Source organism: Folsomia candida, unplaced genomic scaffold, assembly GCF_002217175.1.
Source record: "Folsomia candida strain VU population unplaced genomic scaffold, ASM221717v1 Fcan01_Sc003, whole genome shotgun sequence".
NCBI lineage: Eukaryota > Metazoa > Arthropoda > Collembola > Entomobryomorpha > Isotomidae > Folsomia > Folsomia candida.
Window position 1 is genome coordinate 4,280,024 of NW_019091195.1, and position 25,443 is coordinate 4,305,466.

At 38.9% G+C, this 25,443-nt stretch overlaps 3 protein-coding genes across 9 annotated transcripts in view; 2 read left to right on the top strand and 1 right to left on the bottom strand.

The window, feature by feature from the left end:
- The window catches only part of LOC110846807 (probable serine/threonine-protein kinase DDB_G0282963), a 60,400-nt gene that overhangs the window by 10,505 nt on the left and 24,452 nt on the right, over positions 1 to 25,443 (bottom strand). For 2 of the 6 annotated variants that reach the window (XM_022093646.2, XM_035849196.1), the window contains exons 4-6: positions 16,796 to 17,027; positions 13,626 to 13,773; positions 5,013 to 5,186 (exon numbers count right to left, since the gene is read on the bottom strand). In XM_022093646.2, coding sequence (XP_021949338.2) covers positions 5,013 to 5,186; positions 13,626 to 13,773; positions 16,796 to 17,027 — 554 coding nt within the window. Of the gene's footprint in view, positions 1 to 5,012; positions 5,187 to 13,625; positions 13,774 to 14,325; positions 14,901 to 16,795; positions 17,028 to 17,162; positions 19,474 to 25,443 lie in introns of those variants that run through there. The other 4 variants (XM_035849198.1, XM_035849199.1, XM_035849197.1 and 1 more) reach the window with 4 other exon arrangements.
- On the top strand, positions 6,453 to 11,285 carry LOC118434832. Of its 2 annotated transcripts, none has more exons than XM_035849193.1 (13): positions 6,453 to 6,844; positions 6,968 to 7,410; positions 7,485 to 7,550; positions 7,635 to 7,727; positions 7,795 to 7,922; positions 8,010 to 8,133; positions 8,227 to 8,393; positions 8,453 to 8,683; positions 8,758 to 9,222; positions 9,316 to 9,918; positions 10,003 to 10,710; positions 10,795 to 11,093; positions 11,162 to 11,285. In XM_035849193.1, the coding sequence occupies exons 2-12, from the start codon at positions 7,371 to 7,373 to the stop codon at positions 11,083 to 11,085; spliced, it is 2,916 nt and encodes a 971-aa protein (XP_035705086.1). In that variant the 5' UTR covers positions 6,453 to 6,844; positions 6,968 to 7,370; the 3' UTR covers positions 11,086 to 11,093; positions 11,162 to 11,285. The 2 variants fall into 2 exon arrangements, with proteins under 2 accessions (XP_035705086.1, XP_035705087.1); XM_035849194.1 differs by having other exon boundaries at positions 6,968 to 7,279; positions 7,367 to 7,410; positions 10,795 to 11,279.
- LOC110847473 (annexin-B12) lies at positions 19,984 to 22,979 on the top strand. The gene is made up of 6 exons (XM_035849201.1): positions 19,984 to 20,169; positions 21,132 to 21,329; positions 21,404 to 21,587; positions 21,695 to 21,847; positions 21,922 to 22,095; positions 22,522 to 22,979. The coding sequence occupies exons 1-6, from the start codon at positions 20,122 to 20,124 to the stop codon at positions 22,758 to 22,760; spliced, it is 996 nt and encodes a 331-aa protein (XP_035705094.1). The 5' UTR covers positions 19,984 to 20,121; the 3' UTR covers positions 22,761 to 22,979.

The following is a 25,443-nucleotide window of genomic DNA, read 5'->3' on the forward strand; positions in this document are numbered from 1 at the left end:
CCACGAGTTCACAGTCGGAGATGAATTAACATCGTCGTGCATATCTACATATTGCATATTACAACAGTGAAAGCGAATCAAGAATGCAACACGACGCACTTTCCTCTACTTTGAGGCATATCGACTCCTTTTGTTTTTCCAGAGTAATGGTATTAAAAGCCGGCATAAATTTTGTAGGGGTGCTTTGATGCACAGATTTGAGCTCGACTAAGCGATGTGATGACAGCTAGTCAAAATGGAACGATCTTTTAGCTTCTCCTCCTTTCACTGCGACAAAAGTGAAAAGGGAGGAAGGGTGGGTAGGTTTTAGTAAATAGGTGGGTAGTGGGTACAGCAGAGAGCGGGATGACACTCCGGTACTGCTGCTGTTCGTGGCAGTCTTGGTGGAAGCGGAAGGGTGCTCGGACTTTGCTTCTTGTACTTCTTCTTAAGCCCTCCAGCAGCCTTGAACTTCACAAGAACGAAGAAAACTTGTTCATATATTTACATGCATACGGAGAGCCCGGAAAAAGGAAAGGAATTGTTCCACCAAAGAAGTTCCGTTCTTTCTAGCTTGAAGTCATTTATTTTCTTTCTGGAAATGCATCAAGAACGTTGCACGGTCCAAGGCAGGCGAAACCTTGGTGCCAGATGGCCATGATTTTGACGAGTGAGAAGAATGTCTTCATTTTACGGATTTAAATCTCCTCTACTTATTGAAAATCTAGGATTCATATCTGTAAAAGGATAAAGAATCCCTTTATGTATTTCTCAAGATGAAGGACAAAGCGGAGGGAGACGATCGAAAAGTCGATTATATTTTCCAGATTACCGGTGCACGAGAGCCTAAATATCAACAGCATAGGCTGGGCCATCAATAAATAGAGCATTACAATGATAGAAAACATTTTATGTAGAAGAGGAAAATGAATGGGTTCATAAAACTCAATGGTAATGTTATCCAAGCATGAAACATTGCGCAATAGGATAATGCACAAGTATATGCAAATTTTGGCAGGAAATTGCACACAAACCTTGTGACGGAAATGATGCCGTTCTTTCTCACGCCTTTTTATGCGATTCCTATTTTGTTTTTATTTTTAGAGGCGGTTAGTTCTTTCAATTTCGGAGAAAGTACTGACACTTTAAGATGAGTATTCATACATAATTCAGGAATATAAGTATGTATACCTTGAGTACTTTAATTCATGCTTTCGTCTATATGAACGAGATTGTTTACAGTTTCTTAATTATGTACTAAATCATCAGAGATGAAAAAATTATAGGTACTTACACAGAAAAAAATGTCCTACTGACATGTGCATGCACAAGTCTAAAATACTTCTACAAGGAAATAATTTTATGTACCAAAGATTATTCGTAACCATCCATCCGTAGATCAAGCAAGGTTTTCTCGATTTCTGCGCTCTGATAAGCACGGTTGTATTGGAGTCTAAAAAGGACACAACCGATCCAGCGACATCCATACGCCCGGTACATTTGCAACGGACTTGCGGTTAGTTGATGTATGATGCCGCTTTCTCAAACCAACCAAAATGGTTTCCTTTTACGAAGGGAGAAATTATACAGCAGAGTACACTTTCGGATAAGAATGCGTTGTTGTGGGAGAAAGTTCGTCTCGGACGCTGAGCGGGTGTCTTTGAGCTTGAGTCGACTCCGCCAAGCCCATAAGGACCACATTATTACTACCTGAATGAAGGATACATGCCGCGAATGGAGGGGGAGGGAAAATAATAAATAAAATCCTCCACCAAGTAGCAACCACTCCATTTCATTTCCTTATTTACTTCAGTGAAAATAAGATTATTTCCCTTTTATGCACGCTTCCTGACTGCAAAACACATATCTCAATTCACACACTTAGATATATTATTTTATGCAAATGCTCTATATATCAACTTGCTCATTTTTTGTCTCCAATGCTCTTTGCAAAAAAAGATCCAAGAGGAAAGACCTAATAAAACATAATCCTGGCATATTTCGAGTCTCTGAATCCTGTTCATTCTTCCAGTGACAGAACACTTTTGAAATCTACTTACACCCAATGCACCTAACCAATCCAATTTAGCAGTGTGGTTCTTTAGGAGTGAAAACTCGAGGAGGTCATGTCCTAATTCGAGTCTGGGTTGTGCACAAATGAAGTTTCCTCCCTTGGTTGTAATGAAGTTAAGGAACACGATGAAAATTAGGCTTCTATAGAGTTTTAACCAAGTATACAGGGAAAAACACACACACGAGTTTAAGCGTACTACCACAAGCAGAAAGGTGGATTTATATGTGTGTGGGAGGGATGGATGGCAGTGCAGGTTTCGCGAAAGTGGATTGTTGGCAGAATAAAAACGAATTTTCCCCTAAGCAAAACAAGGAGAAAATATATGGCTCATGCTGAAACATGCTGTATATCACACCCAGGTTTTATTTGACTCGTTTTAACGGGAATTCAGACACCTTTTACCCAAATACTTGAGTTGTGAAATAAGAACAAAAGGAGAAACTTCTCGCGGATGTAGAAATCTGCTGCAGCGAGGCTTTTTCACTTTCACTCTCGCTCCTTCTCCAACCAAGCAGCATTTACGACGTTTCCATTTTCACACACACACACTCACTGCGAACCATCCTCGTCGTCCTCCTCACAAACCAGCATTCCTGCACGGCGAGTTAACTCTGAAATTCATATTATGTACTCCACCAGCACAGAGTATTTGCATTAACACATTTCTTGTATTTCATAAACACAATTCTATCCGACTTTAATAATGCTCTCTTGGCTTCTTTTCATTCGAGATTGCAAAACAAAAAAAATTTCTGGAAAAAAGATAGCTAGAGCTCCAGCCCACGCCTTCATATGTAGAAGATGGGCAGTGAGGCACAATGGGGATGCAGGTTTAAACGATGGTAAAGGTGAAATCCATAAGTATATATCAGCACCAGGTCTCAAGTATCGCATGCAGAAGGGCATGCTTATACACCTCGCATGAATATGGTGATTGTGGAAAGAATAGCCAAATGTGCAGGAAGAAGTTGATATCTGACAAAATTCGGGACTTGGTGAAGGTAGAAAGTTTGGAGGTTGGATCTGAGCAGGATTGGAATTGAATTGAGGATAAAAGAAGAGTGAAAGTGGGCTGGAAATGGCAAAGTATTGAATATAAGGTTGAATAGAATATCGCAATTTGAGTGTTTGGAAGGCCAAGTCGTTGTGAATAGTATTTCACACGGATGGACGCCCCTGCTACTCTTTCTGCATGAGAGGATCATGCACTTGAATTAAATAAGAATTAAATAGATATTTTGACCCAGTTTCGCATCTACGCCTCCACCACTTCAAAACAAGAAGGAAAAAAGAGTAGCTCCAAACTACACAAAATTCCAACAGTTTCAACAACTGTGTGATGGTTAAAACTTGGAATTTGGTTCAGCTGCTGCTGTTGTGGATATGTGGTGAAAGTAGTGCGAGAGGTTGTCGAGAGAAACTTTCTTGGTTTTCGTACACCAGTTTTACTTCTTTTAACATGAAAGGTAATCAAAACAATCCCGTTTACTCTGAATATATCTCGAGGCGCTGAATGGGGGTTGGGATATATTTTTTGCGGATTTTTCCGCTAATATGTTTCTGAGGTTGCCTTCAGCAAAAGAAAAAAAGGTTCCTATTTCAGTTGAATGTTCAACCAGGAATAATGGAAATTGTGTGAGTTCTTGGCTGTCAAGCGTGTCGGAATCTCGGAATTGCCTGGATTTCTGTAAAAGACGGAGGTCGTCGTCGTCGTATGCCGTATCTCGTTGTTACGAAAGTTTACAAGATTTAATCAAATAATAAATTGCCAACAGCAAAACATCAGCATGTTGTGAAGGTTTTCATATTTGGTTGAGAGATTCGTGGTGAGAAAATTTCTCGCCACTTGCAAAATGCGTAAAAAAAGTTGAATAGCTCAAGATACAATATTTTCCCCCGCATTATTATAGTCATTTGTCTTCATTATTATAAATCATTGTGAAAAAAAGTCTGCCAACAGTCCAGTTTCCTGAAGTCCATGCAGGCAGGCAGGTATTTCATCTTATCTTCCGAGAAGACATGCATTGTCCGTCTATTTATAATATTCCGAGAAATTATTTTTTGGTAAGGTTGTAATCAGTAAAATAAATTGTCCTGTCCGTTTTCGTTGTCCTTGGCTGATTTTTCTCATTTCCTGACTCGTTTTGTTGGGCTTATTTATAAAGAAAGTGATTTCACATTTGGTCATCTCTGTCGTCGGAGCGGAAGAGGGGTGCGACGTTGTCAATTATTCAATGTGTAGAACGCTGTTTTTCGTTGAAAAAATAAATCGCACACTACAATTTAAATCATGGAATTGAACGTTATCTACGTTGTCTTGTGCTATTAATAGTTCTTGTCAGTACTGTGACTGCGACGCAAGCAAGTACATATTTATGTACATATGTTGTTCACCCATTGACTCAGCTCCAGTGACCCAACTTTCTTCTTTCATTTTCGAGTAAAAAAATTGAGATTGAGAAACCTTTTTCATTTCAAAGACTGCAATTTCCTCCTTGTGATAAGTTCACTTCGTCCTCTTTCAAGTCGAATCGAACTTTGGTCTTTTGTCTCCATTTCGTTGAGAGCAACATAATTTGGACCTGCCATTTACATCATCGCGCAACAAGAGATGTCAAAATACTTATGTACATATATTCATACACACCAACCAAGTATAAATGTAACACTTTTATCGCTGATGCCCTTTCTGAGATGCTGATAACGATACATTTTTACATCACACGTGTATTTGTGTGAATCTATAATTCGCAATCTGACTTTCATGATGATAAATATATGTACTGAAGACTTGTTATTGCGTATTTTTGTGAAGGATACACACACGTACAGTTATGTAACAACCGTATACATACGCACACAATAGAGTACGGACGACAAAATAAGTAGGTCTGGTCTGTCAAGTTTTTTTTAAGAAGCTATAGTATAAATAAGTATACAGAAAAGTATAATTTCTTACCTTTGTGATTGCGAATAAAATCCACAGAGCCATAGATCATGTCGGTGAGAATTCCAAGACCGGATCGAAGTGTGCCACTCTCATCCTCTTCTCCGTCATAAGATGCGTCCCGAAAATCCAGCTCGGGGTTTGCCTTGTAATATCCCTGAGGAGCTTCGTAATGTACTATTCCATCTGAAATAAAATAAAACTCTGGAATCAAGAATTATGTCAGGATCACGGACGCATTTTTACTGCTCCCACTCCATAGCTCTCTACTTTTTCATTTGGTGAAAGGAGATGCCATTGTAATCTCGGCTCAATAACCACCACCACCACTGGCCCCACCCATCCATGACTTATTGAGTTGCTTCATTATTGAATAGAAATGGACTGGATTTGATGGCTAAAATCAAATCACACTTTTTCGGTCGATTTTGCTACTTTTCCGAGTCCACCTGAGATTTTATTTACTTTTATCTATCGTACCACTATCATACATACACATTGACATTGTATGGAACTAAGCAGATTAAAAGCTTTGTGCCGTGAAACAGGATTTGGCCATGTGGTTGGATGTAAGTATGGGTCAAAAGAAATTACTCAAAGTGGACGGAATAGTACGGGAATAAAATGCTCGCACACCACAAACAGTGCCCAATGTCTGTGAAAGATTTGTTTTCTTGTCCTCTTTTTGTGATGGGAAAAAAGGTTGCAAAAATCCAAATTAAATTTTCTTCCAGACCGTTTCTCAGTATGTTTTGTGAAGGAGCGAGTGCATCAATATCAACACGTCTTAATCCATCCTTCCATTCGACTAGCTTGGTGGACACGGGCTGTGTGATCCATCAATCAATTTTCACCAACTGTGGTCTAGCCGCGTCAATCTGTCTTCGGCATGTGAAGCTCGGACAGAAGGGAGAGAATGGATGGATAACCCAATATTACCAGCCCACCAGTGGTAAAGTAAAATACCGTGGGAATCTGGATTTCCTGGCCGTCTTCATTGAATTGAATTTCTCAAGATTCGATTCTTCTTTAAAGTTTTCCCTTTTTCCTCAAGTCATAAGCAACCTAAAATGCAGACAACAACGAACCAGAGGAGAAAACGTCCCAAAAAGTTGTGCTGGCTAGCAAATGAAAGTCAAATAATAAGAAAGAAAAGTTTTCATCCTCCTCGGAGAATATTCCCAACACTTCTAAATAATGGAGGCCTTTTGGTCTCATGAATACCGTTGTAGTTGCGTATATAATGCTCCATCTAAAACTGAGGAGCAAGTCGCGTTGGGAGCATGTATCAGATACGAATAAAGAAGATGCATCATCCTAACCTATAAAATATTAAGGATCCCATTATATTCGTAGGCTCATTTTGGGTTTCTCGGTTTTCTACATGAGTCTTTAGGTTGAATGTATGTCGAATGTCGGCTTGACTATATTCTCTTTTCCTTGTCTTGTCTTTTTGACTCATCTTCCGAGAAATTACCTAATTACAAACATTCATTATTGGTAAAACAAGGGGTTTCGAGACGCCCACTAGTAAAATTGCGGTGGTTGACTTGGACTCAATTGTTATTTATGATTGTTCCCACATATTTCTCCATTTTTCTGATACCTGCATTGTTACATGGTCTAACCGAAGGCGTTCATGTTCTCCTAACCCGACGTCGCGACAAATAATCCCAAGAAAATATATGAGGGATTCCCTCACTCCGTTACGATGAGGAACATTGCGAGCCCATGCTGCGACTTTTCCCTATTAAAAATTATGTTTCTTAACATTGTAACTCATTTGATTCATTAACAAATCCAACAGTTGGAAATACTTACCCACTCTTCAGCAGGAAATCCTGGTAATTTGGCCAAATCTTTGGGGTTAATTCCCCCCCACTCTCCCCCCTCACCACTTGTTCCACCCCCTCGCCCACCGGTGGCCATTGGATTTTTAATTTGAAATATTTTTGAATTATTTTTAGAGAGATGAACAACAACACGCAACACGTGTGAAGCGAGTGCGAGACGGACTGACAGGTTGACTGGTGGTGGTGGTGGCGGTGTTGTGTTCAACTTGTCTGCTGAGATGAGACATGTTCATCTCAGCAGACAAGTTGTGGCATACGGACAAGCAAACGTTGTGAGAGTCCGGGATTGGGATGAGACAAATCGCTCTCGTGAATGAATATTTATCTCAATTATTTGCTAATTAAAAATTTCATTAAAGTATGTAAACATACCTAAAAACCTCCCTCATCTCACCCCACTGCTACATTTTTTGTTTATGAGAAAGGGTAATTGTTTATTCTCAATTCCAACAATTGGATATTTCTCAATACAATATTCTCAAACTGGCCCCTTCTGTGCTTCTTACTTTACAGTAAAATGTCTGCACAAAGAGATCGGACGGACGAAGATGATTTGGGTAAGCTATTTTTGTAAGCCAGTAAAGTCTTTATTAATTATGTCTTCATTAACCATTTAATATTTTGTTCACAGATTTAAGTTTCGAGATTGATGGCAGACGTTACTCTACGATTGATGAGTATCTGACACAATGTCAAGGTTAGTGGCTCATGTTTTTCCAAAAGTTGGATGTATTTACTCTATATGAAGTAAATTTAACAATTAAATTTTGCCCAACTTTAGCCCAAGGGGGACCCCTCTCCTCCGTGACCACTGGATCATCAACCTTACCCGATAAGGAGAATCAGAGTGACGTCGACGACTGTGTTAAACTAGGTAAACTAATATGCAATTTTCCAATAATTGGACACTAATAAATAATTAATATCCCCCTTCTCATCAGGTCAAGAAACAATTGTATCGTCGTCAGCCAGTGTGCGGGGACCATTTCGTGTGGTGTCGGCCTCTGCTACGTCATCTTGTCCTTCAACGACGTTCCTTGTGCCAACATATGATAAGACTGAAGACAAGGTAGGTTCACCATTCCCGTATTGTGACTTTATTCCAACAGTTGGAGTTTATTGCCACTGTTACTCATAATCTTGAAAATATTTATAGCTGGAGAAGAAGACTCCACCTGCTCAACGTGCCTCTACGTCCACCCTGAAGAAAGTGCAAGCTCGTGACGAAGGAACTCCCAGCCGCGCTGGTCGCGACCGTTACAAAAAAGTGTCAGCGGAAGGTGAGTTTACTTATTTAATTTCCAATAGTTGGACAATACTGATAAATAATCAATATTAAATTAATGACCAATTGAATGTATGAATAATAATAGTTCCACCACCGACAAAGAAGAGCCGACCACTGGTCTACACAGATAGTGATGATGACGACGACGCCGACTTAGTCACTTCTCCAGTTAAGAAGAGGGAAGATTCCCCCCTCAATGATGAGACCGAGAAGGTGGAATGGGAGGAGTGGATTTTGAAGAAGCACAATCAGGTAAATATTTGAAATAATTTGAAAGATGAAGGATGAAATTTAATTTATAACTTTTCCAGATTGTTGGGTTCTTCGAGGATCATGTTCGTATCGAGGAGGGAGCAGTTACCAAATTAATCTTGGAAGATGATCCAATTTCTGGAAGAGTTGTTGAAGTTAACCCAGACATAATGGCGGAGCTCCTCCCTCATCATTTTCGTGGCGTTAAGTTTATGTATGAAACTTGTTTTGGGGGCTTCGAACAAGAAGCACGTTATAACTCTGACATGTTCACTTTGGATTATCTCGTGGTAAGTAATTTTTAATTTATTATGCACATTTCCAAAAGTTGGACTTGGAAGAAGATTGTTGGTATATTTTGCAGGGACCTGGAAGAGAGACACAAGTCGCAGCGTTCGCCCAGGCTGTACTGAAAAACGAGCCGCGACCGGGACTTGGGACAATTCTTATCCTCTGTCCCCTTCTCAAGAGACAAATATGGTCATGTGAAATAGACAATGTGTTTGAAACTGTGGACCCCGACCAGCGACCTTTACTTCATGACGTCTGGCAAGGAGAAAATATTCGACAGAAAATCAATTCTTTAAAGCTGTGGACGAGTCAGGGAGGAGTCGCAATTTTGGACTTTGATCTGTTCCAAAAATTGGACGAGTACTACGTGGACGATGATGACGACGACTCTCGGGAAGTTATTAACAATAGCCTCTTCACTCCTGGTCCAGCAATTGTATTTTTGGATTTCGAAAGTATTGATAAACGATATGTTAAGAAGAAGTATAAAGGCCTCCTGAAAATCACTACAACCCGACAGGTAGTTTTCCCTGACCTGGTAAGTTGAAGTTAAGCATTCCCCCAATGTAAATAGTGGTCCAACAATTGGAATTAGTTTTAGTAATTAACTTTGATTTATATATCTTTTCAGTATTCACAGGACCCCGTTCAACACATCAATCGTGTTATCTTTAGAGATTGGCTGTCAGTTGCAACGACCGGATTCTTCAAAGATCACTACAACAAGTTTTTATTTTTGTGTGATTTGGTGGACTATCATGTCAAGAAAGAAGTCCATTGGATTCAGAAGAAAGGATTCGCCACTACACAGATCAAAGGGTCAAATTCCTTTCTGAAGTCAGATTTTCCATGTCAATGGAGGAAGGGAATTTCAAATAACGCTAGAAATTATGACAGAAATCCAGAAAGGCGAGAGAAGTTGTATGTTAAGAATAATGAACGAAGAAGGAATATCCCAAATAAATATGTCTTGTACATCCTTGTAATCTCTCCAAAAGTTGGACCCCTTAGGGTTCAAGACTTATGCGACCCCGAATTTGACCTCTGCATCTACATCGGTCAATGGGATGCAGCAACTAACGATGGTGATATAACGTGCCGACAGAAACATTTTTGTGAACTAAATTCCCCAGTTTATATTCTAACAAGCGACCCCAAAAACCAGTGCAACGAGGTGTTGGCACAGCAGTGCTTAAATCAGTTTGTTGCTCACTTTGGAGAAGCTTTTCTTCTAGTAATTTTATATTTTCAATCTTTATTCCAACTGTTGGATTTATTTTAAATACTTATCTAAATTTAATTATCTTTTTTTCAACAGTATTATGCAGACGAATGGAATCAGAAGATTCCAGACAAGCCAAAGTTCATTCTCAGCTCTCCAGAGGTGAAGCATTTAGATGAGGATGGCAGTTTGGAGGAAAAAGCAAGAAACATGGCGAGGGACGGAATTTGGATTTTCTCAGGACTAGGAGAGGATGAAAAGCCACACCCACCACAACACGCCAGATTTGATCACCTCTGCAAACTCCCATTTGGCATCAAAACAAGCTACATTAAATCCAGAGTTATCCCTGGGTTAGGCCAGGGGTCCAATTGTTGGAAGAATAAGGCGAATAAAAATGTGATCAAGGTGCCAAGCAAGAAAACGAGCCATTCAACACACCCAACAGCCGACTTGAACAACAAGATGTATGAAATAGTGGCGAACAACAATGAAAAATATGAAAACGGCCTCAGAATCCTTGGCACATATGTCTTGTACATCCTTGTAATCTCTCCAAAAGTTGGACCCCTTAGGGTTCAAGACTTATGCGACCCCGAATTTGACCTCTCCATCTACATCGGTCAATGGGATGCAGCAAATACCAATGGTGATACTGAGATAACGTGCCGACGGAGCCATTTTTGTGAACTAAATTCCCCAGTTTATATTCTAACAAGCGACCCCAAAAACCAGTGCAACGAGGTGTTGGCACAGCAGTGCTTAAATCAGTTTGTTGCTCACTTTGGAGAAGCTTTTCTTCTGGTAATTTTATATTTTCAATCTTTATTCCAACTGTTGGATTTATTTTAAATACTTATCTAAATTTAATTATCCTTTTCCCAACAGTATTATGCGGACGAGTGGAATCAGCTACACCCAGATAAGCCTAAATTTATTCTCAGCTCCCCAAAGGTGAAGAATTTAGATGAGGATGGCACTTTGGAGCAAAAAGCCAGAAACATGGCGAGGGATGGGATTTGGATTTTTGTTGAACTAGGAGAGGATGAAAAGCCACACCCCCCGAAACACGCCAGATTTAACGACCTCTCCAAGATCCCATTTGCTATCAAAACAAGCTACATTAAATCCAGAGTTATCCCTGGGTTAGGCCAGGGGTCCAATTGTTGGAAGAATTAGACTACATAGTGTGTTTTTCTTATTTTTTTTCTTATTTTCTTAGATTGGGCTATGTTATAATTTTGTTTTGATGTAGATTTCCTGACCACAAAGATCCACCCTATGAAGCCACCAAGTTGTTTATGGTTAAACGAATCCGGTCGTGCTTCGGAATCCCAAGATGGGAGAAAGATCTCATAAAACATTTTAAACTTGAATCTGTAAGTAGATATGTGTGTACATTACATATTCTACTAGAACTTACACAAGGTTATTACAAATAATTTTGTGATAAAATGTTCACAGAAAGGCGACACAGCTATAATCAAAAATAGTCCGACAAACAACGCCAGATTGTACAAGATTAAGCATCTTATCGGAATTACGCCTATGACGACACCCTTCGGAATGCCAGAAAGTCCAGAGCATGCAGTTTTGAAAGAAAACGGAGAACTTATTGCTTGTCAAACGCTACAAGGAAATCAATTACAGTTACAAGATGCAAAGAATGCAAATGATGAACTGATGAAAAAATCTGTGGATGGTAGCACGTTGAAAAAAAGGTTACATTTAAAATGGTATTCCCGTTGGTAGTTAAAAACTTCGTTATGTATTTGTTTTATCAGGCTTTAGTAATAAATGTTACATGCACATATTAAGCTGTATAACTTGATGTGTGTCTCTTGTTTATTACGGTTGTACTTCTGTATACATTATATCGGCTCACTGTTCCAATGCACGATACCTCTGCACTGTGCGGTATTGCCCCAATGACAAGCATTCTAACCTATTTGGATATACGGGGACCAGGAATTTTGGTGTCCCCTATCGTGGACATTAGTTTTTCTGAAAAAGTCGGATTCTATAAAGTACAACTTTGACAGATCTATTCATCCAGTTACTAAATATTAATAGCTGTGTGTATGTGTGTAAAAGAGCCACCACAGAGGCCAATGAGTATTGTTTAGAAGTAGGAATTTTTGTTATTATTGATGTAATTTATTACTTTTTAATGACACCATACGTGAGATCATCTTCCACTAGAAATAAGCAGTTGAAAGCTGTTAAAACCAAATCACGAATGATCTTTTTACAACCAGGCCGGAGGTTTACATGATTGAATCACTAAATAAAATGTTATCTTGGCACGAGTACTTTATTCAACTTCCTATCCTCATCACCCTTATTCTTCATCACTCAATTTTTAAGAACCATTCTGTTGCGGGAGTCATTTAATTGTCTGGTTAAGTAACTTCATGGTCGGTCCACAGCCAACAGAAAAATTGCTCGCACCATGTCCTGACCATGGGCAAATTTCAAGTGCAATTTAAAATTAAGTGGTGAATTGAGAGAGTGAGTTTAACATTTGTTCATGATTGCATTAAAATATGCAAATAAAAGGGCGAGCAGGAGCGATGCGGCAATACGGCCGTATCTCAAGCAGACCTCATAATGAGCCTGCTCCCTGACTCTTATTGTACACTCTGCTAAATTCAACCACAACATTCATTAATCATGAAATTCAAAATGCATGCAGACTTTGCTCGAGAAGATGAGAAAGTGTTTCCCTGCGTAATTTCTTGCCACATCCCACAACCCAAGACACCATTTGTTCCAAGGAATAATTTATCTCTCGTCTTTACCTCTGATGATTAAGAAGGGGTGAAAAAATTCCCTCTTCACCAGAAGCACTGTTTCGCCATCCATGCGGCTGTGTATTCACCTTGGTTCACAAGTAAGCAAACCAAGTCTAATAAGGAGGAAAGTTGGTATGGTTCCCCTTGTTTTAATTATCCAACACTCTGTTTGCAGTGCAAGGAGACCTGCACCACTACTGCACACTGCGGTCCCATCAAGGCACAAATACACGGTGTAATTTACAACTTGCACCTAGATATCTTACGATAAGCGGCAGCTATGTAAATTTTATGAATGGGAAGCTTAATATTGTGGAAGGGAGAAAGTCGGAAATTTTCTCGAAATGAAATCAGCCGCACCAAGCAAATATTTCATCTCTGTTCCCACACAGCGAGGGTACATGGAGATGAAGAGCATTATTAATAATTCCTGGGCAGGGAATATTTTAAAATTTTTCATCAAAGATCTGGAGAGGAGGATGAAGGATATCACTGCTCCTACGTAAACAACATGTTTGATTTAAACAATCAGCTTTCAACGTTGGAATACGGCATCAATCATGTGAGCTGTTCCCAATCAACATGGAGTAATTATTTTACATTTTAAATGACAGGCTAATTTATTTACAAAAATCTTGTAAGGAGCCGAATGGTGATCTCGGATACTATCCGAATCAATTAGAGGTTTTCTTAACCCACCAACGTCGAGTTTTTCTTTACTCCACACTCCAACTAAATATACAAGTGTATTTCATGTTTCATCGATGTATTTGTGTTCATAAATCTACTGACACATATCCCAAATTTATATTGAAAACAGTGTTTATTTTGACAAAATGCAGAAATATACGTCAAGCTAAAAATCAAGTTTTCATTTAGTTTGACAGGAGTTTTCTGTAAAATTTTATATAAACCTTTATTTACCTGTAAAATTGCAGCCGTAGACTTCAACTCGCATACAGACGGTTCTAATGTGAAGTGAATACGGGATAAATCTCACTTTGCTGGCAATGATCGGAGGATTCAGTTGTTGCTGGTTTTCAGTATACGTGTTAACGTTGCCTTTGAGAATCTGAAATTATGCAAACAACACCAAAATTCAACAAATATTTACAAAACATTTCGTCATTATAATTTTTCCACAATTATGTATTCTATTTCAATGCAAAGATGACATATACAAATAAAGTACATGCACGTAAAGTCCATAGACAAAAAAGGATGATCAACAACTTATGAAATTATGTAAGGTGTCTACTTGTACTATTTTAACAACAACAGAAAGAATATTAAAATTTCTTCACAACATATGCACATTAGCATGTACACAAATAGACTAAAGAAGGAGGGGTCATTTGATCTGTAGCTCCATCGACTGTAATTTGAGTCCTTCTGGTGTACGAAAATACCAAAATACGTAAAGTAAGTAGTTTTGCCATACTATGTAAGATCAAGACGAAGAAAATACGATATTTGCTACCACGTTCACGCAATTTCTGTACTAAAATGTGTATACGCATTTGTAGTCTCATCCAGTGGAATGATTATTAGTCGCACATTACATGAGACCATCGTCGTGATCATTACGACGATTAAAGTGAGGAGATATCATTCGGCTGCTGACCTGTAACATGCCTCCTGTCCGACTAAAGTTATGGTTGTGGCAAAACTCGTGGGTGAATATAACTCTCATGCTGCCAGATAATGCAGAAAATATGGAGAGACGGTAATGGAATTATCGTGTAATTCGTGAATGGGTTTCCTCCGCACTGTGTGCAAGAACATACGCGATGATAGGACATGGATCTTCGTGCCCGGCTCTCTTCTCGTGCAGCAATCCTTGTAAATCTGTTCCTTCACTGACTCCCACTATTCGGATCATCAACCCGACCATGCATTTCAGATGATAACATGGAAAGCTACTGGGAGAAAGTTCTCTGTGCGTAGATTCACCAGAATCCTTCCCCTAACTGCTGCTTTGTTCCGTTGTAATTTGAGGTTGAGCGAAGGAAACCCTTTGCACGGATGCTCAGGAAATCATTTAATATTCTATTAGATGGTTTCTCTGTTTATCCTTCCGTCAAAAATTATTCAAGTTTATGATGAAACCTTGAATTACTTAAATATTTCTGCCTAAATTTTACTCCAGTTAGAAAAAAAGTTATTTAGAAAAAAAGTAAGCTAATAGCAGTATTGTTTAATATCAGGCATGTCGTCAACTGGCGATGAACAAGTGATATGCAAACAAGCAAATAATACAGTACAGATGGATCTTATTCCCTCCTTCCCCCTCAACTTGCAAAATTGGTCAATCCAATTAAGAACTGTATAGCTTCTGCTTTCAATGAGTGATCACATTAAAAATTAAAATGACGGATTGTGACTGATGCCGCTGAAAAGGCAGGGCCGAGGAGGCTTCGTGCATGCATCTGCATACAAAACAATGTTTGTATTTGTGCAGCTGGAAATACTTTAAAATTCAATTAATGGCGTAAATATAGCGCTGTAAACACATCATCCAATACATCCATTCACCATTTTCCACACATGAATGAGAGATAAAGGGCAAATTGTATGCGGCATCACGAAGTAGAAGCTCAAATTCACAAAACGTGCTCCCTCCTCATTTCCACAAAGGCGAACAACACAATGTCAGATTGTAAATATGGTTGATGGTTGATGTCACCCTTTCCAGTCACCCGCCCTTTATCCCCGATTTCACATGCATATCACTCAACAAACCATTCCAGTTGTCGCGACAAAATCTGGATCAAGTACCTCCTGCTCATCTCTAATAGATATTCGAGATTTAACAGCAACTCGCATGTTGAGGATATAAGCTGAATTCTCTCTCCAAGAATCCTATGTGTCAGTGATGATATTAGAATTAATTATGTCCATCTTAAATAATAGCTGATAATGAATTCTAAATTTAAAGTTTTTCTCTAAAAATCCTGAACCCTTTTTAAATTTTCTACAAAAGAGATAGAAAGCTCATCCAACTTGTGAAAATGCCAAAATATAACAAAGGGCAGGTCTTCAACTGGCGCATCAACGTGAGTTTTGGTTTAAAATAACAAGCAGAAAAAAAACTACAAATCTACTGCTGACCCTCTCGTCGGCTTAAATCATCTGTTCACAAAACATGTTTGCGTTTCCTTTTAACAGAGTAATACACATTTACAGATATCTGTTTGCTTTTGCAGGCTGAACTTGGGTCAAAAAGCCGTGGGATAAAGTTTGTGTGAAAGGGTTCATTGAGCAGGATGAACGTGATTATATCCGAGTTCTAATGAAGAGACAAATGAAGCTTATGATAAAAGACCAAATGATCCTGTCAACTCGTTGAAAATCCAGTAATGCAGAAGATTTAAATCCGCTCTTTGCTTAACTCAAAGGCAAAATATTTTGTAAATAGGTACATAAGTAACAAAAAGAATTGGATTAGCTAGAGTAAATAGTTGGACTCACAAAATGGGAACCCAACCCATCGCGAAATCTATGTAATGGATCCAATGGAATCTAATTACTTTAGAGAAACGTGGAGGAAAGGAGTTGATTTGAGTTGAGAGAAAGGTGCTAAAGTCTCATTGGAGTTGGAGTGTAATCTGAGTTAAATTGCCAAGTGTGAGACGAGAGAGCTACGTGTGCTCCCCAAGTAATCTAATCTCTATCAATACTGAATACATTACCGTGCAGTCCAGGTAAGTATTCGCGAGCTGTTCCGGTCCGGGTTCTCAATTGCATGCATGGAAAACGTGCAAGGAATCTTAATTGATGCAAAGACGTGAAAAGGAGAAGAGCGGATGCAAATCGGGTGGGACACATCCGAGATAAAATGAAAATGGGAATTTGAATGCAAATTTCTGCATTTTCGGGTTACTTGTCCCAATTGCCACTCGCAGAGTTTAAATTGAATCATGCACTCTAAATCTTGGTCCACATTCAAAACGTCTTTTTAATTCATATAACAGAATAATACGCCTGGTTTTAGTCCGAAAGTCTAGTTCCATAATGTATGTAGTTCCTTTGTTTACGTCAACGACATTCCTGCATAGTTTCCATCAATTGGTGGAAATGACCAAGTTTCTTACCGTGCGGCCAATGTGATCTTTATATGGGACCCATTTGCCCAACGCATCTCGCCAGTATTCCAGCTGAAAATTTTCTGCATACTCCACACCCATTCCGCTTCCATAGCGCCCTTGAGTCTCCGTCTGAGTGATGCGATGTTCCCTGACGAAATCTATTTCCAAATACTCTTTAACGCCCTTCTCAATCCCCGGTCTTGGACACCACGCTCCGCCATTCTTGTCCTGACGAATCCTGAAATAGAATAAAGGAGTATTCTTAGGATTAGTGGCATTGAATTACATAATATTTTACATAAAGGCAGTCAACCTAAAGCATGTGCAAAAACTGACAGAAGAAATACACGATATAAGAATATATAAACTATACCTATGTAATAATCGATTTCTTCAATTCCATTTAACAACCTCACGTTCGCATTTCGACGATAAACCGGTATTTGCAATTGCATCGCAAAATTTCGGACTGTGCATGTGGGGTGGTTCGATAAAAGTAGTAGAGAAATGATTCGCAGAGAGTCAACTTCATATCTAGTTGAATGTGTCAAATAACGACCGATTGAATGGCCCAGTTGTCAAACAAGTGGAGATATCATTCAGTGAATTGAGCATCTCTCTGCCCATTGTCTGTTCCCTTCTCAACGTCCATTCGTTCCGGCAGGCAAAGAAGAGAGAGAGCGGCACGAAACGACCATAATAAAAGTTATTCTTATGCTTCACGATAGAGCACATCTTGGAGAAACACAAGTCGAGAAAGTAGACTAAAGTGTATGCACTACGGATATTGTTCTTCAAGCAGAAGGATTCATGAGATGGTTATCACAATGGGAAACCGATCCCATATCTGCGGGCAAACACATGGTCTCTTTCTGCACATGAAATAAGCCTCGACAACGACGACGACGACGAATATGTACCATCAAGTCAGAAACTGGACAAGACACCAAACATGGCAAATGTTTAGCGTTTGTATGTACGTATGTACTAGTAGTACAGCTACATATGGTATAAAACTAGGCTGGCATAATAGAAAGCAGAGTAGGGACGTATCTGTCCAATGATTTATTGGGATTCAAGATAGAACCGCTTTAATTTTACCACATAATGTGAATCATGCCATTTTTCACTCTCTCGGGCAGTACCACGCCTGGACCTTTCTTAGTGAACACAATTGCAGACTTTGGACATGAGTAGTTGTGCGTAGTAAAGAAAAGTATCCGAACATTTTGCTTAGGGTCCAGTGCTCTGGCCAACGTTTTGAGATTTTATACTCTTGCCATTGAAGTCTGAAGAAGAGAAGCCTGCCTGTCCGATGGAAATGCGGAGTACATTGTCCATGAAACTATTACTTGTGTTCTGGGGAGGGGATCGGATGCTGGACGGGATGGTAGTGTCCAATGTGAATTGAATCGGAGAAAAAGGGTCATTGGGCCATCCAATCCAGCCGTATCACATTATAACTCCCAAAAGAAGACCCATCGTTTCCTTCTTGGTGCTCCATATCTTGTCTTGACACACACACACACGCACATCGCATTCGATCCGAGTGACCAGAGACCATGCAATAACTATGAGCATAAGATGGCAACGACATTGCTTTTCCCTAGAAGCAATGTTTTATGTTGCTAGTAGCTCATCCTTCTCGTTTACTACTAGTGCCCATACACTTGGGATGAGACTTATTGACTTGAATCTTGGCAGCTCAACTGTCATTTTCAAGATTATTTTTTTAGAGCATAACGCTATTTTTTTAATAGAAAATCAAGTCATAAATATAAGTATTTCCCAACAAAATTCTAATCAGTCTACGCTTCCTTCTGCACTAAATGCATCCACATTTCCGTTAATTAAATTTTAGAAACAGTCAACAGTAGGAGTTCCTAAATTGACCAAGAAACAGTGTCGTTTGTCCCCTATCGTTTAGTGAGGGTACTTTTCATACGTAATCAAAATCAATGTAGCGTGTAAAGTAGTGGCGTAGGCGCCTTTGAAGCCAGACGAAGTATGAAGAGCGATGCTAATCAGCATCATCAGTGATGTAACGATATCCCCGCCCAGCATCACTTAATTACAGATGTTAACTCGTTCGCCAACTTCTTGATAATGTCTACTGCTCACTTACGTATATGGACTTTCTGCAAAGTAAAAGTTTACCATTTAGAGAGAACACCAAAGAAATTTGCGAGTGTGAAGCTTGCTTGCTGACTTTCTTAATTGGCTGACTTGCCAAAGTAAACCGAACCAACACTTCTTGCTTACTTTTTGGGCGTGTGGGCAGGGTATCCACCTCAAATCATAATGCTAAATTTAAAGTATTTGTGACAAGAACAACAATTTGAATGATATTCATGATCTAATCTGAAATTCGAAAATTTTTCAGTATCTTCAAGTTCTAGATAATGACTGAATTCTGGACAACTTTAAATGTGAACATGATGCAAATTTTCTGTCATGTATATACTATTTTGGGGTTAACTTGATGTCAATATTTGGATTAATTTTCATTTAATATTAATTTGATACTAGTACGTATTAATACGTACTAGTATGTTAATTAACATCAAATTAATACCCAAGAAACCCTCCAGTGCAAAAACCTTGCGCCTCTCCCTATCTAGGGTACTCGTCACCGTTTAAAAGGAGTAAATATAAATGCAAACCCACTGCATTTGCTCGGAGCAGTGCAATGATACTGGTGATTGACCTTGGAGACCGGCATTTAAATATGTATGTACATGTCTGCAGCAAAATCAACTACAGCCAAATTTTAGCAAACCGTGTATCCATTCTACAGTGCAAAAAGTGCAATATGTACAACTGCATTGTGGTAGGGCCATACATATTTCAAAGTGTGGTGAGCTTATACAAGTGTGTTGTCAAACTAAACAGAGGCGTGAATCACCCCGTTTGGCGTAGAATCTAGATCATTAAATGGCAATAGAGACATCCGAACAGTTGAATATTTTTAGACGGAGCATATTGCGTTGTATAACATTGGCGACGGTTTATTCACTATTTATTGTTGTACATTAACGAAAAATTTGGAACAACAATGTAATATTGTGGTTTATGATTGCAACGTGGAACCATCAACCTTATTAGCATTGGCTGAGTGAGTCACTTTTATGCAATTGCTGCGTTTGCAAAACATGATGCTCCTCTAGCCCAGCCCAAGGATGTCTGACTAATGAAACATCACTTGCAACCAACTCGCCAAGCTGTCAGACCGACTCCAACTCTTCCCTTGAAGTAGCGAAAAACTACAAGATTCTGCTCAATTTTCAAAGTTCCACGTTTCAAATTCATAATTCATATTTCAGTGTGTAGAGATGGTGTTCGTTCCACTGAAGAACTGCCCCTGCGCCTTGTGCAGTAAGGTAAGCATGTAATTCATACCACATGCCAGATAAAGTCCCATCCTAGGAAATATAGAACTTGTATTAAAACTTTAATCATTTAAGAGAAGAAAATATTTTATGAAATGAGCTCCCGAGAGTCGTTTCTATGTTTCTGGAAAAGTAAACTAGGGCAGTGAAGAGATGAGACACGCATCGCATTCTGTAGCCGAAAACATAGTTTCCTTACTGAAAATACTTTCGCTGGCATTCCATTCTTGAGATGAGAGAGAAACTAACTAAGCACATAAGCAGTGGGTGCGTGGGGTTGGCTGACTTTCTCGCCAAATCAGCGTATCCAGTTAGCAATCCGTTGCAGAATTCATAAAGCTTCCCATCCACAATGTTCGTTTAATAAAATGAGAAAGTGTGATTTGGAAACTCGGCGTGGAAAGATGAAGTTGAAAGTGGGTGGGTGGGTGGACGCGGATCGAAGTAATGGAGCTGTCATAACTTTAGTAGGAAAATATTTCATTAAAATTTCACTGAAACACATTCACCGACCCAACAATCTTCAATTAAAACATTGACTACAAGTTGTTGCAAAAGTACGAAGGATTATGTACGTACGTAAAGAGAGACGAGGCTACATAACTACGTGTATCTTGTATGTTGAGAAATTTCTCAGTTCTGGAGTCCAGAATCTGGACATGGGAGAGTGTGGCTTGCGTAATTCATAAAATGCAAATTTTTGTAGATAGGAACGTCATGATAATATTTGCATATGTATATACAGAGATGAATGTATTACGTAGGCAGAGCATAGTTCTTGCTGGTACATATTTGTACATTTTTTCTTGAATATTGTATATATTAATCTTATACATATGATAAGCATACCCTATAAATAAAAAATTCTATAAGAGTAAAAATTTCATGTCTTCTCCACTTGTGTTTCATAAAACATTTTTATTATTAACTTTAATGAAGTTAAATATATTTAGAACATCCCAACTGTTCGTCCAGCGGAGAACTTTGATGCTGAAGCTGACGCGAAGGCCCTTCGGGAAGCAATGCGGGGGTTTGGATGCAACAATGAGGAAATCACTGCAATTCTACCCCACCGAAGTGCTAACCAACGTGTAAATATTGAACAAGTCTACAAGACCTTGTATGGTCGAGACTTGATGGATGATTTAAAAGTAAAAAAAAAATCTCCCTACTTTTTTGTCCAAGTTTTATTCCTAATTTTTTGAACTAATTATTTTTATCTTAGAGTGAATTGGGCGGAAACTTTGAGCGGGTAGTTATTGCAATGATGTTTCCCTTCCCATCATTCGCAGCGAGGGCTATCAAGAAGGCCTGCAAAGGTGTTGGAACAAACGAGCAAACTCTTATCGACATCTTGTGCACTGCCAACAACTGCGAAATTCGGATGATTACTGATGCCTACAAGCAGAGTGAGAACATACATAATTTCTTCCTCACAAAACTCAATCTGAAACTTAACTTACAATGTGTGTACATGCATACGTACGATGTAAAATGTGTCCTTTCATGTGCACAGTGTATGGTGACACGATGGAAGAACTGTTGGAGAAAGAACTTAGTGGCGACTTCCAAAATCTGATGGTCGCTGTGATCCAAGCTGCCCGTCATGAGGACGACCCTGTCGACTTGGTCAAAGCGAAGGAAGATGCACAAGCGATTCAAGAAGCGGGTCAGTCGTCATACAACGCAAAAATCCTAACATGCATGTAAGACGGAGTTTGATTCATTTGTAATTGTGCACAGGCGAGCTAAAGTACGGGACGGACGAGTCAACTTTCACCCGGGTGTTGGTGCGTAACTCGTACCAACAACTGTACGCAGTGAGCCAAGCATACTTTGAGCTGGCAGGAAAGACGTTGGAGGAAGTTTGTGCGGCCGAGTTGGGAGGCGACTTGCTCAAAGCGGCGGAGACAATTCGTAAGTTTCACTCTTTATCATCCACTGTACACACTTTCCTCGCCCCCTCAAAATTCTGGACGGGTGTCCTCCACCAAAATGACTCTTTGTCCGACAACAGACGACGGATTATAATAATGAGAAGACATCTAAAATTACATGAAAGTGCTCAGTCGAGGGGTTAATTCCTCTTTTGTTTTTCTTATCTGCTCTTATTAAACTCGCATTAAACGGCTTTGAAACCAGCTTTCAGCTTATGTCAAATTAAAGTACAGATGAGCAATTTTCCTTCTCTGGAGCGCATAAAGAAAGTTGAACTGATATAAGTAGTGTCCATTGAGAAAAGTGTATGGGTGGCACAATGAGGCGACTAATGTGACAAAATTAATTAATATGTACATATACGTAATCACTCAATTTACAAGTCTTTTTAATTTGATATTTAAGTTGGCGTTGCGAAAAACAAGGACGAATTTTGGGCACAACGGCTTCATCGATGCATGGCAGGGATGGGGACTGATGACAAGGCACTCATCAACATTCTTATTGCTCGATCTGAAATTGACTTGGGAAACATTAAGCTTGAATTTGTCAAAAATTACGAGAAAACTTTGGACCAATGGATTGAAGATGAATGTTCCGGTGATTACAAAAAGATGGTACTGGCTCTCATTGCTGATTCATAATTCCAACCCTCTACTGATTTTGAGAGTTACATAACTTTACAATATTTATGAGTTTCGACTTTTGTTGTAGCAGAGGGAAACTAAAATTAGACTCGGTCCAATATATTTTGTATTAGAAAATATTTTTCATTATGAAGGAAACATTATTACAAATCTTCCATCCTGAAATTCAAATTACCAAATCATTGCGTAATAAAAGCAAGAATCTAAAAAAATTGATTTGAAATTCCCGTTGAAAATCTTTGTTCTTGGTCCAAATAACATTTTCCACTGGTACATAAGAAAGAAGAGTGGAAGGAAAGAGAGAGATACATAATATGTAAGTATATTTATTTATATAAACTCGTTTGAAAGTCTCATCTACAGAAGTACTATACAATTGTCGACAGTCAATTTAATTTCTGAGACGTGATCTATCTCACAACATCTCACCCTCTCTCCTCTCTCATATTTCATCATCTTTCCCATCGTATTCCACTTTCAAGAAGAAAATTCAAGCAGAACAAAATAAACCGTCAGTCTGTTTCAAATTGTTTATTTTCATCTTTTGTCAGTTAAGACACTAGTGAAGTCTGGAATGACTTTACTCAGCAAGATCCTCACCTCTTTCTCTTTCTCTGCTCTGTTAAATCATCCATGCTATCAAATTCCTGGTTAAATAGTTTCTCTTCATGACTTTTTTCTATAACGAAGACCGTCAGTGACGGTCCGTCACTAGAACTAGCGATGGTCACCACTTTTTAAATATGAACGAAATCAAAATCTTATGACCAGAAATATATAACTAAGAATTCTGCTTTCCCCTTTCCATTCTTGTTTTAGACGTTTCAATGTAATTCAGAGTGTGTGTAATATCTTCAAGTGTGAAGCGGAAGGAAATTCAATATTCCACATTTCCATCGGACTCAAACTGAGCACAAGAAATAACAGAAGGAGGCTGTCAAAGAAGGCAATGCAAATTTTGAAAGAAGTAAAGAATCTTTAGCATCAGAAACGATCTATACACAACAAACTTTCTTTTTCCCCCTTTTGTACATGTTCCTTTTGAAGTGTGGAATGAAATTGAAAAAATATGGTGAACGATGAAGAAATCAAAATCCTCCCATCGTCTTCTCCTGTCACATTTGTATTGGCTGTAGGACTCGTGTTGACTCGTCGTTTAGTGGGCATTACTCTTGAACTCGATATATCTCCGCCAAACTTTCACCAAGTGGAAGGATTTAACTTTTAAAACGATTTCATGAAACATTCCAGTTTTATGAAGGCTTACACTTTCCGTTTAGCAGGAGGAATTGATAAGGATGGTGGTGGAAATGATATGGACAGAATAGGACGCTCCACAGTCGGTTACATTTCTTTGTGCACGTACATACGTTTCATTGGCTAAAATAGAGTCAACCATTAATCGATTTGTTTGTAACACTATGCTTGCAAAGTAATGTCCCTCATTTGAATTTACTGCAGTGAAGTATAGCTCCAGCTAGTAAAGGTCACCTGCAAATACTAACAACTTTTCAAGATCTTAAAAATCTCTCCAAGGTTGGTGTCAAATTTATCAATTCTCTTATCAATACTTATTTATCAATACTTATTTATCAATACCAATTTTCTGTTTCAAGGGTAGAGGCCATCCTCTAAAGACTGCTGGAATTTGTTGTGTAGCAAAGTTGTTTCATTTTGAAATCAGTCAGGTCTTTCAAATATGCCAAAAGCAGACACTCTTGCTTTCCAAGGACTGAATGAAAGTCGGCTGGAACAGTACTAAATACACTCTTTCTGCAGCCTACACTTTCTCTGGGAGGCTTTCTGGCTTTCTGGAGTTTCTTCAGCAGCGGGAGGAGTGATGCTATTTGATGTTTTGTTGGATGTCGCGTTTTCGTTTGCTTTCTCCTTTTCTTTAGCATTAGTCTGCCTGAAGGAAGTCTATTGAAGCGAGAAAAGGACGACAACAACCAACCAATTTTAGAACGCAATGTGTTTGCAAGTAGTTCCGACTTTGGATTTACAGAGTTTGCTTGGATTGAGTCTCACAAAATATCTACAAATCCAGATTCGAAAACTATTGTATCCTCTTCCTGTGGTCCGGCTCAATGAAATCGCTATTTATTGAGAAAGGGTGCAGTTGAAGTGGTTTGTTGGGCAATCCTGTCAAATCAACACCAATGTCATAAGACTTTTAAACCCACCAGGATATCCACCAGGATTCCGTCAGAGGTTGTGATTTAACTTTAGTCAACCAATTGCCAGTAACTTTTTAAATTTAAAATTGCACAATGTATTTTTGGAATCCAAATTTAAAGGTTAAAAAGTTTTTGTGCAATGGAACACTACATAACGAGTGAGAGTACATAGATATACATAAATATATGTACTACACATACGCTATATTGCAGCATCCAGCTCATTCCCCTATATTACATATACTTTCCATCGCAGACCTCCAATTATATGTGAATTAGGTTGTTGCGAAATCACTTTAGCTTTTCAATACGTACATTACATCCGCACAACTGGAACTTGCACCGTGCCTGAATTTTGAGTTATTGTGCACCATGCAGAAATTAAACGAAAGTATAGAAATGTGGCTGTGAAAGTACGCGAAAGAGAGCACTTAACACTTTGAATGCTTGCCAAACTACAGGGAATTTCAATCATCCACATCTTTGTTATTTTGGATCCAGTT

What these genes read in the sequence shown, in the direction of transcription:
- LOC118434832 (XM_035849193.1), top strand. Translation starts at nt 7,371, where the DNA reads ATGTCTGCACAAAGAGATCGGACGGACGAAGATGATTTGG. An exon ending in CGACGACTGTGTTAAACTAG is followed by an intron (nt 7,728 to 7,794) that starts GTAAACTAATAT and finishes CCTTCTCATCAG; the next exon opens with GTCAAGAAACAATTGTATCG. An exon ending in CAAAAAAGTGTCAGCGGAAG is followed by an intron (nt 8,134 to 8,226) that starts GTGAGTTTACTT and finishes GAATAATAATAG; the next exon opens with TTCCACCACCGACAAAGAAG.
- LOC110847473 (XM_035849201.1), top strand. Translation starts at nt 20,122, where the DNA reads ATGGTGTTCGTTCCACTGAAGAACTGCCCCTGCGCCTTGTGCAGTAAG. An exon ending in CCTGCGCCTTGTGCAGTAAG is followed by an intron (nt 20,170 to 21,131) that starts GTAAGCATGTAA and finishes AAATATATTTAG; the next exon opens with AACATCCCAACTGTTCGTCC. An exon ending in TACTGATGCCTACAAGCAGA is followed by an intron (nt 21,588 to 21,694) that starts GTGAGAACATAC and finishes TCATGTGCACAG; the next exon opens with TGTATGGTGACACGATGGAA.